The following is a 16,044-nucleotide window of genomic DNA, read 5'->3' as shown; positions in this document are numbered from 1 at the left end:
GGCAGGATGTGCTGAGACCTACAGGAAGCTACTGAAACAATTGAATCTACTGTTCAAGCAGACAGCATTTCCACTTCCTTCTTCCACTCACCCACCGGGAAATATAATATACAAAAAAAAACATAAATTGGTGTTTACCTTGAATTTTAGTCCAGTTATTATTGAGCGGAAACATGGGAAGAAAACAATTTGCTCAAGTGACATTTTGAAGTTCATTTTGACTAGCCACTAGAGGGCAGAAGCCCATAATGAGTGCACTCAAGTCCTCTCCTGTGATGGTTGGCTCATGGTTGCTGTGGTAACGTGGTCTGCAGGAAGCTGAATTAAAGTGGGGTTGCTGCGAGACACAGAGGGCAGTGTTGAGTTGGATGACGGCTGCTGAATGCCAATGAGCAGCTGAGTTTAGCTACACTACACACGGCGAGCACAATGACATGGACCAGTGCTTAACTCATCCTTTACATGTTGTTTCATGAATTGCATCAAGAACATTATCGGTTTTTACATGCAGAATAGACCATTAGCATCCTATTAGTATGGAGCAGCATGATTCATAGGTTAGAATGACTTACTATGATGGCAGATGTCGCGTGGTACTATATATGCTATGTGTGTCAAGCAGATATGCTGGGTTACAAGTCTCATCCTATACAGTCAAATGTCTCAGAAGATCTTGTTGCAGAGATACAGAGGTGAAAGTGAGAATCGCCATCTCATCGGATATTTGAACGAGTACCCTCCACCCCTCTGTCCCAAAATGAGACAGGGATGAATAACTAGATTTAAGGTTATGTAATGCTGACCGGAGGCATGGAGGATGGTATAATCCACTCTTATTTGGGTTAAACCCATCTCTCTCATTCACTCTTTGTGAGGGGACAGCGGCTTCACATCGCTCAAGTTGAGGAGCTACAAACTCTGTCACACAGTCTTTTAGCCGGCAGATACGTAAAGGTCCAAGTTACCGGGGAAAGAGCTCTGCTTTGGACTCCTCGGAGTTTCAATCTACAATGATGGCAGTTCTTTCCTTGGTATCGATGTTTATCCAAGATCATAAACGATGCAAATCATTGTGAATGTCCAACTAGACAATTTGGTGATTTGGATCATTTGCACAAGCAATTATGATGTTTGACCTCCTAGGACAGTCCCGGGGGCCACATTGACTTTAAAAATTTGACAGATGGGGCAGGTCAGCACAAGATACGATACATATAAAAAACTGCATCCGTTAACAGTACATATGAAACATAAGCAGAAAAAACGACTAAAGTATTAACATACTCATCATTCATCATTAAAGTAAAAAGTATAAGGTACAAAGTAAAGTAAAAAGGAATGTAGTAAGAAATATTAAAATGTAATTTAAAAAAAGATAGAGGGGCTGTAAAACACGAAAAACAAATAAGATTGGACATAGCTACTGCCACTGGCTTCCGCGTGACGGCGCCATCTTGGGGATATAAAAATAAAAAACATAATTTGGACAACGTCGGCGGGCTGGATTAAAATGCCTCGTGGTCCGGATGTGGCCCGCGGGCCGTAGTTTGCCCATGCCTGGCCTAGGTCCTGGCATACACATGTGTGGACATCACACAGGTCTTCCTTTTGAGCCATTGTGTTTCATAAATGAGACCAGGTGTGTTTAATCTTGCTGAATGTGGAATGCATTTTCCATTTTAGTGTGAGAACTTGAGCAAAGTTCATTTTTGTGAAAGGAGTATTGTGACTTGTGAATTGAATTTTCATGTGAAACGTAGTTATGGTATTGACAAATGGGGACTAGTTTGGTCATGTGCTTAGACATTTGCTTTTTTTATTTAGTGCATGGGTCGGGAACCGCTATCCAGTCTGTTTTCCACGTCTCCCTCCTCTACTACACCTGAATCAAATGGACAACTCATCAGCAAGCTTTCCTGAAGCTTCATACCGATCCCAAAGATTTGATTCAGGTGTGTTTGTGAAGGGAGACATGGAAAACAGACAGGATAGGGGCTCTCGAGGACTGAACTTGGCCACCCCAGCTCTAGCACAATTTACATTCTCATATGTATGGCCTTTATTCTACCTCTTCATCGTTCATTTTTTGGACCGTGTGACTCATACTCAGGTAAAATATGGCCTGAAAAATATGGTAATATAAGAATTGTAAGGCGCTGATTGTGTCTCCTATGTTTTAGGAGACCCCTAGGTTGCCTGTGTCATTTGTCATATTTCACAACCTAACCTTTGAATAGCCGTGTGTAGACTTTTTATATCCACTGTATCAGATGAAGTCATAATTCAGTGGTTGTGAATGATCATTGCTAGCTCTCCCACTTCAAATGGATTGGCTTCTACTATCGCCGTTACCAGAAGCCTGCTTTTATTCTACTGAATTTGTACTTCTACAACCACAGAAAACCCCAGTGGGCTCCAAAGAGTACACAAGCCCACTCATCACTGTATAAGTGTGTTTGTGCCTGCGTAATATGTGATCCATGTGGTGTTAATCCTCATAAATATTAAATATTTGATGACTTTCTCCTTGATGGAGCGTGACACTCGCTGTGCATCGCTACAGGAATTGCTTGTTCCTGACAGTGGTCCTTGTAGCAGGGAGCGTATATATATATATATATGTATATATATAAAAAAAAAAAATCTATATCTATATCTATATATATATATATATATATATATATATATATATATATATATATATATATATATATATATATATATATATATATATATATATATATATATATATATATATATATATATATATATATATATATATATATATATATATATACATACACACACACACACACACACACACACACACACACACACATACATACATACATACACATACATATTTTTTCTTCAAAAACTACACATTGTGTGTGTATTTCTGTACAAACTGACTGCAAGCAGGGACCATAATGGTGCTCGTCAGCACTGGCTGGTTGCTAGGTAACAATTACCTGACTATGCTTTGCTTGCAGTGTGCTACACAGTTGTTCCTGTGCACGTGTATGTGCATGTGTGTGTGTGTCTGTGTGTGTGTGTGTGTGTGTGTGTGTGTGTGTGTGTGTGTGTGTGTGTGTGTGAGTGTGTGTGTGTGTGTGTGTGTGTGTGTGTGTGTGTGCAGCCAGAACGGAAAAATACAGCAAATTCGACAACCGACTGATGCTTAGTTTTTCAAAAAAAATTGTTTGTTTGTTTGTTTTTATTGTTTTACCACCCTTGAATACAATCTAATTTACTCCCTGACTTGAATTTTTATAATGGCATCTCTGATTAATTATTTTTTATTTAGGATCATACAAGATTATATTCTGACAAATTCATCTGCTACTAATTGCCATTATCATTGCAGATGCCAGTTTAATCCCTAACTCCATCATTATTTATATCACCTGTAAAATCTTTACTATTTGCTAGACAGTTTACCCTTAGAGAAGTGTCAAGTATGATATACTATCATATATATATATATATATATATATATATATATATATATATATATATATATATATATATATATATATATATATATATATATATATATATATATATATATATATATATATATATATATATATATATATATATATATATATATATATATATATATATATATATATATATATATATATATATATATATATATATATATATATATATATATATATATATATATTTAGATTTATTTATTTGGCGATACTTTTAAGGTTCTGTTAGTTCTCTGCACAGTGGTAGCTCTAAATTAATTAAATCCCGAAGTGAGACATATTATACATTGAATTAGCATATTTCATTCCATATTGTTTCATACTACTACCCCTAAACCTTTTAAAAATTATAAAAGTATACCACTTTTTGACAAACCGGAAAAAGTGCCTGAAAATTGGCTTTTGGTTGGAATTTCTCGCTCAAACTCTGCCAGTGGCCATTACCCCTTTTCAGGCCGGCTCTGGTGGCTGCCTGGAGCGTGCTGTTTTGGTGTCAAACTGGCGCAATTCCCCCTTTCGAACCTGTGGCCGCTGGCTCTCGTGTCCGCCTACAGCCCACTAACCTCAATTCCGGCATCATGGAGACGCAGCTCAATCCGAGGCAGTGTTAGGCCAGCAGGATGTCGGGAGATGGCCATTGGCAGAGCAACTCTATCATGCAAAATTTAAAATAAAACACAGGATACAGCAAGTGTATTTAGTTTCCGGGTTGTTTGATTTAGATTGACATTTCATACCTTAGGACAAAATGGTTCCATCTAGGCTTTTTGTAAGCTGAATATTTCGTAGTATTCATAAGTAGACGTACCACTGTATTATTGACTGTATAATGTTTTTGGCTTAATGTACCTACATAGCTACAGTATATATTATATGCCATGCAGTATATCTTATGTTCCCTCCATACTACTTGCTGACCAGAAACATAGAGCCAGAAGAAAATCTCCCTCTTAAGTGGTAAGCCAAAATGAGAGCAGCACCTCCCCTAAGAGAGGCTTGCCAGCTCCCTCAGACTTGGATGATACATTTGGAGATCATTAAATGGCCCTAAATGAGACCCTGGCGTGAGAGCGAGTCCTGACCATCTGGCTCCATTGTGAATGGCTGTCCCATGTTCAGATACAGGCCGCAAGCATTAGTGGTCACCTGTCATTGGAAAGATGAGGGGAAGGCTGGGGTAATTTCAGCCAATGGGAATCTATTTCATAGTACTACCCAATCAGAGATTTGTTTGATCATTTACTACAAACATTCCTCTCTGTATTTACAGTATCAGACATTCTGTTAGGAAATCACTGTTTGCGCAATTAATTTCTTGGCAGTTCTTGTGATAGTTCTGTTACTTCATGGAATAAAAGCATCACAATTGACAATAGTTTTCAATGCAATATTCTCAGACTCTTTGATAACATGTAGTTAGTCGAAATGTGCTGTATTGACTTGGCCTCTGTCTGCTTTATCAAGGTAACAGGCTGAACAAAGACCTGAAGCACTATCTGAGTCTGAGATTCCAAAAGGCGTCCCCTGATCACGAGCTTCAGAAGACCATCCGCGCCAATCTGTACCGCCATGCTGTGCCTTGTGAGTAAAATTGTTGTAATACTGTCTTCTTAAAGCAAAACATCTGTGCATCGATGTGTCTTTACAGCATTTTTTAAAATGCCGACCTACTTTTACTTTTTGTTCACTACCTCGATTATTAAGCTCGTGTTTTTTTCCACTGAAAAAACATCTTTTCGTATGAATAGTTGAATATAACCCTCTCTGCTTAAAACGTATGAAAGGAGAATTATTAGCATGCATATCCAATAATTTGCCATTAATTCATTGTCAAATACTTTGTAGTATCCTAAAGTGAGTAAATACCCAGCACTCTGCAAGGACATGATTTCCAATCAAACTCTACACATGGCAAAATCTATTTTTAATTTGAGATGACCACAAAGATCCAGGTTTAAAGTCTATCAATGGCAAAGCACAGTTGATTAATTGACAAAATAATGTGACCTCTGGAGATAGTTGTTTTGTTTGCTGACATGACCAAATGAGTTAAGTATCCTCTTGACACAAAATCCACATGTTTTCAATTTAAAGATTTGGATTCAGTAATATGATTTTTTATATATATTAGATTTTTCCAGTCCAATGTTTACTTTTGTAAAATTGTTCTCCACAGTTTTCTGTCTCTCTCCCCTCTTTCTCACTTGCTAACTCTCTCTTTCTCTTCATCTGCCATGTGACTGGTAAATCCTTCTCTCTTGCCCTGCCTGGGATTATGATGTTTTGATTTATTGAAAATAGATTTCTGCCTGATTATTATGTGGTGAACATACTGGGCCCTTACAGAGATGAAGTATGATGAAAAGGTCTTTGTGCTACACAATGAATAAACATTGACATTCAAATCAAACTGAAAAGGCAAACACTAATATCATGATAGACGAATAAATTCATGAGGTTGTCTAAACTATTCTTTAATGTATTGTTGTAATTCCGAAAAAGGAACAAGCCCCCAAATTTAAAAGCAATATTTTTTAGATTGAATGAGTTTTTTTATGAATACTGCATTTTGTTTGTGATGTAGGACAAAACACACTTGCCATTTGATGACATTATAAGTTTGAGGGTAATTGCATTAAGTGGGTATGCAGATGTACTTTTTTATACATGGGGAATCAGAAGTCAGCAAGGCAGAATCTGTCTCCTGTATATGGAGATTGATTTTCACAGAGACATAACTTGGGTTTACCTAAACTCAACCACGGCCTGACTCGTGGAGCAGACAGATAAACAATAGTCAAGTGCCTAGACTGCACTTCCAGTTTTGACACGATCATGTCCTGGTAGCCTTTTAATAGTGAATAGTCCTGTCTGTTTTGATTGTAACAAAATCCAATTCAATTAGATCTGTAAGAGTGCACCCCTTTGCCACCTCTATTTGTTAGATGCGTAAATGTTGTATTTGCAAAAGAAAATATACCATATTTGTTTTAGCATGATCATTTCCATTCGCAAACCACCCTTTTTTGTATTTTGAATTGTAATTGATTTGCAAACCATTCATTCATTTTCTGAACCGCTTTATCCTTATTAGGGTCGCGAGCAGGGGTGCTGGAGCCTATCCCAGCTGACTTTGCGCCAGAGGTGGGGGACACCCTGAATCGGTGGCCAACCGATTGCAGGACACAAGGAGACAGACAACCATGCACACTCACACCCATACCTAGGGGAAATTCAGAGTGTCCAATCAGCCTATCAGTCATGTTTTTGGAATTTGGGAGAAAAACGGAGTACCTGGAGAAAACCCACGCAGGCCCAGTAAAAAAATGTAACACAGTGGACCAACCTAGATTTGAACCCAGGACCCTAGAGCTGCGAGGCCGACGTTCTAACCATTCAATCTGCCGGGCCGCCCAATTTTCAAACCACACTTTTAAGAATAGTTTTGACATCATTCTACCACCATATGGCAAGCCAATACATGACATGAAGGCGGGATCGTTAGAGTTAATCGTGTTTGTTTGGCTGACATTGTATTGCCATTTCAAAATGTCTGACAACAGCTATTTTGACTATTTTCAGACTATAAACTTTTTCTCCAATTAAAGCAAATAAATTAAAATTACGTGTCTATTCACTCTTAAAGAAGACTCTTGTCTATTTCTTTATATTTGCTCAGAGGCCAATTTGCGAATCAATTTTTGTAAATTCCTGCCTGAGTAAACAGCTTTTAAATAAACTTTAAAGCTTTTATATTTCCACAAAATCGGGGCCGTTTCCTGGAGTATATGACCTCAGGGTGTTTGATTTTGGAGGTTCCACTGTATTATTTATGCTGTTTGTAATGCTCCCGCCCATTCTTTTTTCCTGTCCCTCCCTCTCCCGCTCTCTTGATGACCCGCTATCTCAGCCACCTTCTGTTGATTGTCTCTCCAACTTTCTTACACATGCAAATATATCCCGGGCATGACAAGGTGGAATAACAAAGGCAGTGAAATAAAAGCCACGCTCTTCAAGCCCTCGTTTTCTTCTATTTCCACATTTCCCTTTTCTGTGCCCCTCTTCTGAGCACATGTGCTACCCCTCCCCAATCCGACTTCCCCATGTTTGACTCGAACAGGTGCCTTTCCCTCCACCACTGGCCGAGCTGGGGTAATTTTTATTTTCCTTCTTCTTTAACTACTTTATTTCATGGCATGCCTGTAAATGTGTTTATGTGGTGGGTACATGAGGTGGTACATCCCCTACTGCTTCTTAAAGATTCCCCCACTGCAGCAGATGGCTATTGATATCATGCTGCAAATGTCACAATTGATAGAGAAGTCATTCTTTCTTGGGATTCATTTCTCGCTCACGACTACAGCTGCCGCTTTGGGACTAGGGTTATCTCAGCGTTTATCCCACCACTTCAGCCCATACAGAGCCAACACCACCACCACCACCACCCCCACCCATCTGATCTCCACCTCCTCTCTCTCTCTCTTTCTCATTTTCTCTCTCTCTCTCTCTCTCTCTCTCTCTCTGTCAGTCGTCTTTTTCGACTTAAGTCATCCTGAGTGCCAGCGTTCCTGTGGCTCAGCGGTGGTTGCTGCCTTCTTCTATCACACTCGAGCTGCCACCTCCACCTCCCTTTCTTCCTCTCTCACTCTCTCTCTCTCTCTCTCCGTATCTCCCTCCCCTGTTCGCTGTCCTTCAATGCCTTGCTTCCCTGTTTTCCAGTCCACCACCGATCTCAGGGAAATGAATGCCGGAGCCAATTTTTTTCTTTTTGCCATCCCCACAAAGGAACGGATTACATCTTGAGTTGCATCCTCTCAGTACACAGGCAAGTGGCAGCTTCTCGGTCTCTTCTTTGCTACACTCGCCATCCACTATCCATACGCCTAAGTCTACGTCGTACGCTTGGCAGACGGAGACTGTGTTCGTTTGTGTTGGATGCTGTGAATATAGGCTGAGGGAATCAAGGAGGGTGGGTGGTGGGAATCATAAATGGGGAAGGGGGGCAGCCCCACGTCCAACCTTGCGGGACAGATGGCCAGTAGCCCTGGTACATTTTCCTCTTTGGTTTTCAAATTCACCCTTCAGGCTTTGTACGAGGCCCACGAGTACACAGAGCGCCTTTTCAGGAAGCAAGACATGGTTCCTCCGCTGTAGAGGAGGGGGTATCTGTGTGTGAAGAACGGACGTGGTAGTGGAGAGTGGGGAGGGGGTGCCATGGAGGCAGGTTTTTTTGAGAGGAATACGAGACCAGAGGAAAGAGAAGAGGAGCTAACTGAGGGAGAATTCAGTGTGTTTTGTCCGTGTATGTGGAGGCGGGTATAGCAGATTGAAATGTGTGGAGGTCAGGTCCAGATGCTGCCCAAACAAAAGGGCTTCTCTGGGGGAACGGCAGGGGGATGCGTGGCACTCGCCATTGTGTGTGTGTCGCTGCATTGCAGGGTGCTGCCGGGGAGCCTCATGCTAATGATGGCCATTCATTCTCGCAACGGATGAGTGGCCCCAGTTTCTGCTTGTTTCCTTTTCCCGTACACACGCTTCATATTTTTCTTCACCGGGAAAAATATGCATACGTCACGTAAAATGAAAGTTCAAAGTGCCGAGAGGAAAAATCTGATTTTGTATCGTGATGATTTTGTACAGGGACAGGTGCCGACTGTGTGTTTACATTGACTCCGTGTAAGGTTTACTGACAAAACGATAGCATTTTATTCTGAAAATGGCAAGCTACAAACAAGCAATATATACCACATAGATCTCTGCATATGTACCTTTGGGTTGTAATTTGAGATTCAGCAAAAGGTGCACTGGATGTATGGTCACTGATCTCACAGAAAGAGAAAATCTAAGCCATTCTCCAGCCTCCCAAACTTAAACAATTACTTAATCATTTGACATCTTAACTAATTTATTCACTGTTAGTTTTTTTTAAAATTTCTAATCAGATGTGCTGGGCTGCAATGCTTCATCAGAAGGTAAAATTAAAATTGGATATACTATGACGAATGTGAGCGGTATGGGATACTATAAAGCAGTGTTTCCCAACCACTGTGCCGTGAACGAAGGTCTTGTGTGGAGTAGGAAATTACCTGCCATGAAGACTTACATTATAATAATACGAGAGAAAAATTGTAAGACTGTGAGATTAAAGTTGAAACGATGAACAATAATTCCATATTGTAATATTACAAGCTTAAAGAAGGTGTATGGTTGAACGGGGTTCATTTTTTGTCGACGTTAAATCGGTGTAACCAGAGAAAATGCTTTCTGTGAAATAGTAAGAGATCAAAGTAATTTTCCAAAGAAAACGCAAAATAACGAGGATAAAATTGGTACATGACTTGTTTTTACATCACGTGAACCAGAAGTGGTTTAGTGTTTGTGGGTTTAGGCAACGTAAGGTCAGGGTATATATTGAAATACATTTTTTTTTCTGTGAATGACTTTTTATTGTAAATGTAGGTGATAAAATCTTAAATCGTAAAATTTACGGTTGGTTGTGTTTTGAGATTTTTCCAATAAAACAAGTTTGCTGCAGCTCAAACTCATTTGGAAACCACTGTTATAAAGGAGTCCTACCAGGGCTTTTGGCCTGTGGGACCCTTGAGGCAGCTGATGGGTACCAGCTGGCCAAGTGGAAAGCAGCTTCAGTTGTCACTGAGGCCAAAACCTGTGCATGGGAGAAGTTTGGAGCGACCATGGAAAAGAACTTCCAAACGCTTTAAACAAATTGGGATCTACTGTCTGGCATCTCAGAAAAGGAAAACAATGTATCATCAAAAGTGTATATCATTGACATGGGCCATTGGTGACCTTGATCTAGGATTGTGAGTCAGTTGACCTCCTCAATTCCACCAATTGTCTTTTACATGAGGAAGAAGAGTCTGGTGACTCTGAGGCGGGCTCACCTTTCTGGCATTGAAGTCACTGCAATGGAAGGACCTGAGTGATGGATGTGATCTGTCTGGTGTTTCTCAAAGCTCCAGATCTTACATGGGTTGTTTTGGTTGCAATACCTCTGCAATATTGCATAGATATGCAATCTGGTTCATTAGTGATTATCCTCCTTTTAAGAAGGGGGAAAAGGACTATAGGTGGATCACATTTTTTTTTTTGCACTTGGAGAAAGCCATTCATTTGTGTCTCTTGGGGAATCTTGGGAGTGGTACTCAAGGAAGTATGGGTTACCAGACCCATAATGACCCCTCTTGCTACAAAACAATAGCAGTAGTAGTCGTAGTACTGGTAGTAGTACTGGTAGTAGTACTGGTAGTAGTACTGGTAGTAGTACTGGTAGTAGTACTGGTAGTAGTACTGGTAGTAGTACTGGTAGTAGTACTGGTAGTAGTACTGGTAGTAGTACTGATAGTTGTACTGGTAGTTGTACTGGTAGTAGTACTGGTAGTAGTACTGGTAGTAGTACTGGTAGTAGTACTGGTAGTAGTACTGGTAGTAGTACTGGTAGTAGTACTGGTAGTAGTACTGGTAGTAGTACTGGTAGTAGTACTGGTAGTAGTACTGGTAGTAGTACTGGTAGTAGTAATACTAGTAGTAGTACTAGTAGTAGTACTGGTAGTAGTAATACTAGTAGTAGTACTGGTAGTAGTAATACTAGTAGTAGTACTAGTAGTAGTACTAGTAGTAGTACTAGTAGTAGTACTAGTAGTAGTACTAGTAGTAGTACTAGTAGTAGTACTAGTAGTAGTACTAGTAGTAGTACTAGTAGTAGTACTAGTAGTAGTACTAGTAGTAGTACTAGTAGTAGTACTAGTAGTAGTACTAGTAGTAGTACTAGTAGTAGTACTAGTAGTAGTACTAGTAGTAGTACTAGTAGTAGTACTAGTAGTAGTACTAGTAGTAGTACTAGTAGTAGTACTAGTAGTAGTACTAGTAGTAGTACTAGTAGTAGTACTAGTAGTAGTACTAGTAGTAGTACTAGTAGTAGTACTAGTAGTAGTACTAGTAGTAGTACTAGTAGTAGTACTAGTAGTAGTACTAGTAGTAGTACTAGTAGTAGTACTAGTAGTAGTACTAGTAGTAGTACTAGTAGTAGTACTAGTAGTAGTACTAGTAGTAGTACTAGTAGTAGTACTAGTAGTAGTACTAGTAGTAGTACTAGTAGTAGTACTAGTAGTAGTACTAGTAGTAGTACTAGTAGTAGTACTAGTAGTAGTACTAGTAGTAGTACTAGTAGTAGTACTAGTAGTAGTACTAGTAGTAGTACTAGTAGTAGTACTAGTAGTAGTACTAGTAGTAGTACTAGTAGTAGTACTAGTAGTAGTACTAGTAGTAGTACTAGTAGTAGTACTAGTAGTAGTACTAGTAGTAGTACTAGTAGTAGTACTAGTAGTAGTACTAGTAGTAGTACTAGTAGTAGTACTAGTAGTAGTACTAGTAGTAGTACTAGTAGTAGTACTAGTAGTAGTACTAGTAGGAGCAGTACTACTACTAATACTACTAGTAGTCACCAATTCTGTTGAAAAACTTTACGTACAAATAATCTAAGTTTAGCCAAGACTTCTGTCTTGTCATCTTAAAAATCTACATTTTGCCAAGCAGTGATCTTTAACTCTGCCTAGAGAGGTTCGCAGATGAGTATGAAGCAGATGGGATAAGAATCTTCATCTGTTAATCTGAAACCATTGTCCTTTTTGGGAAGAATATTATAGATCTCGTCTGAAACTATTCAGATTAGGAACTGTGGATTAAGTTATTATGTTACATGTAGCAAGTTTTGCCTGATAGATAATTCTGATTCATGTTTAGTTATCATGGGCCTATGTCATGATGACCGGTGTGTGTTCTTGGACGTTGCATAAATTTCAATGAAAAAGCGCTCCTTTGCTCCCTGGTTTGACACACTGCCTCGGACTCCCCTCCTTGCTCGCTACAATGTATACATGTCTTACAGGTGCACACATCTTACTTGTGTGTGTTCAACACACAAAATCACATCGTTTATAATTTTTAATTAATTGTCCCTAAATTTGACTGTAATCTTTTAAATCGAATTGTACTATTTTGAGTGAAAGAGTCGCACACCCACCTGCCACGTTGTGGCCTTTTTGACCTATGAAGTCTCTCGAGACTTCAGTGTTGACCTTTTTACCTCTGAGAGTAATGACGTCAACAATGTAGCTGGAGAGCGTGGGGGAGCCCAAGTAACCACTAGCAATATGTATGGTGACAACACCAACAAATTCTAGTGTTCCTCACTTATAATCAAAGGTTTGGACTCGAATACACACCGATTTACTCCCATGACCGCAACGACTGGACGTCATTGTGATTTTTACCTTTGTTTTGTTACTCTCTTCTACCATGTTGATAATTGGCTAATTTTAATCTGCACAATGTCACAGCAATCCCCTCATTCCTCCCTTGCAGAATAGCCAATCCTAAACCTAATCCTTGTCTTGCTACCCTCCACACTCATCTTTAGCCTGCCTTTCACCCCTGGAGAGGTTTTCTCACACGAACAGGCTGTTTATCAGGACAGCCCATGTGTTAGGTAATGTCAAGAGTCTATATTTATGACTAAGATAGCGGGAGAAGGGGAAGGGAAGAAGAGTGAGACAGAAGAGGAGCGACAAGTGAGGGAAGAATGGAGGCTGTGGGCGGGAGTATGCAATAGAGGGAGGCTGTGGAGCTGCAGCCATTGGCCACAGACAGGAGCTAGAGTGTGAATAGCTCACATTGGCTTAGTCTCTAAGCTGGGCCGGACTTCTAATTTGCTCTGTTTGAGGGGGAAAAATACGACAGCTGCCTGCTACCCGGCTGGCCGAGTGAGCTGGAAGATGTAGCACTTGCTCACAGTCAACCCCATGAGCGAAAGAGGGCTTGGATGGAACATGGAAAGCGCAATTACTCTTGGATTTATCCCCTGATTACATCTGTGGAATATCGTGCAGAGAGGAAATCAACAGAGGTGAAAGTGCCAAGGTAGTTGTGTGACATTTACTTTTGCTTCTGAGATATGTCCTGGCTGCTGGGAGGATGATAGGATGCATGTGGCAGAGAAGGCAGATAACAGACACAAAAATAGGCATGGGTGATTGAGATATAACCATGAGATACTTTATTTATAGTGAGTGGGTTACTGCACATACATGCAAGTGTAGGACTCTGAGTTGTGCTTAATTAAAACACTGATCTGTTGACACAGTCAGTTGCTTCTTGGAGGGAATGATTCATCATCCCCGCCTCATGGTCCACTGCTTCTTTTTTCATACCTTCATTGCATACCTGTCAACCTCGAACCATTTGTGATCTTACCAAATTTTGTTTTCGCCCTTACATATATGTATAAATACATGGAAAATCTTACCACTTTACTTTTTTGTAATTTTTTGCAAATGAAAGTAAACATAAACAAGGGAACAGGAAACGGAAATCACATGGTGAAAGTGTTACAAAACGAAATGTTTATCATGATCTTTTTTTTTTAGCCAATCAGAGGCGCCGGTACATATATCACTTGGCAGACATGCGTTTCCGGGAAGAAACAATGGCGGATGGTGAAAAATGGCTAGAAAGTGCCTTAATTTATTTTTTTTTCTCAAAATCACCGTTTAGCGTACCATTTTCATGTGTACAGCGTACCAATATAAAAATGGGCTTTCAGTTGTACCAATTACGGCGAGAACGTACCAGTTGACAGGTATGTCATTGTCACTCTCCTTGTGTAAATCTCTCTAGATTTTTTATCATTTCCCTGCCAATGAAATTGAACTTTCTTCCCTTGAGGTATATGTAAACAAAACTCTTGGATCTTTTATATAGTTTCATGAGATTTCCAGTTAATGGCGCTTTAAGATTATTTGTGCCCTCCCACTATACAATTTCAGCCCCCCTTGCTCATTCCTCGCCCCCACACTGAAAGGGGAGCGAGTCAGGGAGGGATTGGGTCGGGGGGACAGCAGGAGAATAGCAGCGAGAACTCAGCTGCAAGGAGTGTTATGGCGCGAGCTGAAAGAATGGCCTGTTGTGTTGGTCAGGCGGCACTATTGTGTGTCTAGCCTTTCTCCTTTCTCATCCTCCAATTAAACTATAATGGGCAACTCCATCATTCTTTTCGTCTAACAATCAATGGCCCTACCTTTAAAAATCAAAACAACATTTTTTTTTCAAAATTAAATGTATTTCATCTTTGTCCTATAGAACATCTGAAGAGAGACAATAAGAGAAAATAAATAAATAAACTGAGGCAAGCTATGGAAGTGCCATTTTGAGATACAGGTGTTCCAGGAAACAGAAAACATGTGAATTTTGGATTTGAGATAAACTAGGCTTTTCACACTTGGGTTGGAATATTTTGGTTACCGTTCTAATATTCACACTAGCTCCAAAATTAGGATTAGAAAAATAAAAATTAGAATGACAGACTATTCAAGAATCGTCCCAAATTTCCTTGGGGTGCCACACATTCCAAGATATTATCCTGAAATCGTGGGGTCCAAATGATGGTAATAAATACTAATATTAGAGAAGAATGCTACTTGTTAAGTATTGTAGCAGTGAAAGAACGATTCCAACCCTTACTGTGGTTTTTAGTAACAGCGTAGAATATTTCCAGACAACCGAAAAAAACTACCATTGTATTTCTAACCTTAGCTGTGCGATGCCTCATTTATTTAGGAACGACACAGAAATGACCATAATTTAAAAATACATTCAACCCAGTATCTTGTCGAATACATTCAACCCGAGCTGTAACACTATGATAAAAGATGAATTAACCATATCTAAAAAAAGAATAGCCTGTTTATAGTTTGTACAATCCCTGCCAAAACAAGGAAAAGCTTCATTCATTTGATTTTTATATTCCCCTGGGCTTTGAGCGTCTCCAATTTCTTCACGAGGAGGTTGGATGCCATCCGAACGGCTTAACCGCTGACCATAAACTAAAAACCCATGCAATAACTGTTCTGACTTGGCCCCAGCATCCGTTTCTCGTAAGAGTCATTAAAGGCCCGAGAACTGTGTACCGTAAGGCCACTTTAAGTAAAACCCCCCTTCAGATTGGATTCCCATCCTAATAAAACACGAGCTCTGCACCTGTCCATTTATTTATTTGTATGTTAAGAAAACAGAGGGTCAATATTTAATAGTATTGAAAAATTGGGACACATTTTACAAACATCATCAGATGCTTATTTGCTAGGTTTTTGAGCAATCTGTATTGTTTCATTCCCTCTGTTGTAGCACCTGCTACAAAGGGGTACTGTCTGCAAAACCCTTTGCTAAGTGTCTGACTGCATAACAACAAGAATCTAAAGCTAGTAATCTGAATCTGTGCAACAACTCAGTCTTTTGGTTAATCATAATTCGGTAGTTTAAAAAAAAATTAACTGCTAACAACTATTTATACTGTAAACTGATTATCATTTGATATTCTTCCCATCATCGGAAAGATGTATGAGGGATTCATACTTCTGTGGATGAAATCTTACAATGTTGCCTCAATCAATGCTGTTTCACTAATAGGCTTACCGGCCCAGGAGAGTTCCCGGAAAACTTCCTTTGTGACTGTTTACGTTTTCGG

The 16,044-nt window shown here is 39.6% G+C and overlaps 1 protein-coding gene across 12 annotated transcripts in view; it reads left to right on the top strand.

The window, feature by feature from the left end:
* The window catches only part of LOC144200340 (membrane-associated guanylate kinase, WW and PDZ domain-containing protein 1-like), a 76,995-nt gene that overhangs the window by 10,263 nt on the left and 50,688 nt on the right, over positions 1–16,044 (top strand). For 10 of the 12 annotated variants that reach the window (XM_077723016.1, XM_077722939.1, XM_077722865.1 and 7 more), the window contains exon 2: positions 4,968–5,084. In XM_077723016.1, coding sequence (XP_077579142.1) covers positions 4,968–5,084 — 117 coding nt within the window. Of the gene's footprint in view, positions 1–4,967; positions 5,085–8,050; positions 8,329–13,103; positions 13,443–16,044 lie in introns of those variants that run through there. The other 2 variants (XM_077723096.1, XM_077723175.1) reach the window with 2 other exon arrangements.

This window comes from Stigmatopora nigra, chromosome 1, assembly GCF_051989575.1.
Source record: "Stigmatopora nigra isolate UIUO_SnigA chromosome 1, RoL_Snig_1.1, whole genome shotgun sequence".
Taxonomy (NCBI): domain Eukaryota; kingdom Metazoa; phylum Chordata; class Actinopteri; order Syngnathiformes; family Syngnathidae; genus Stigmatopora; species Stigmatopora nigra.
The sequence above is the reverse complement of the archived record's forward strand: the minus strand, read 5'-3'. Positions and strand labels throughout refer to the sequence as shown.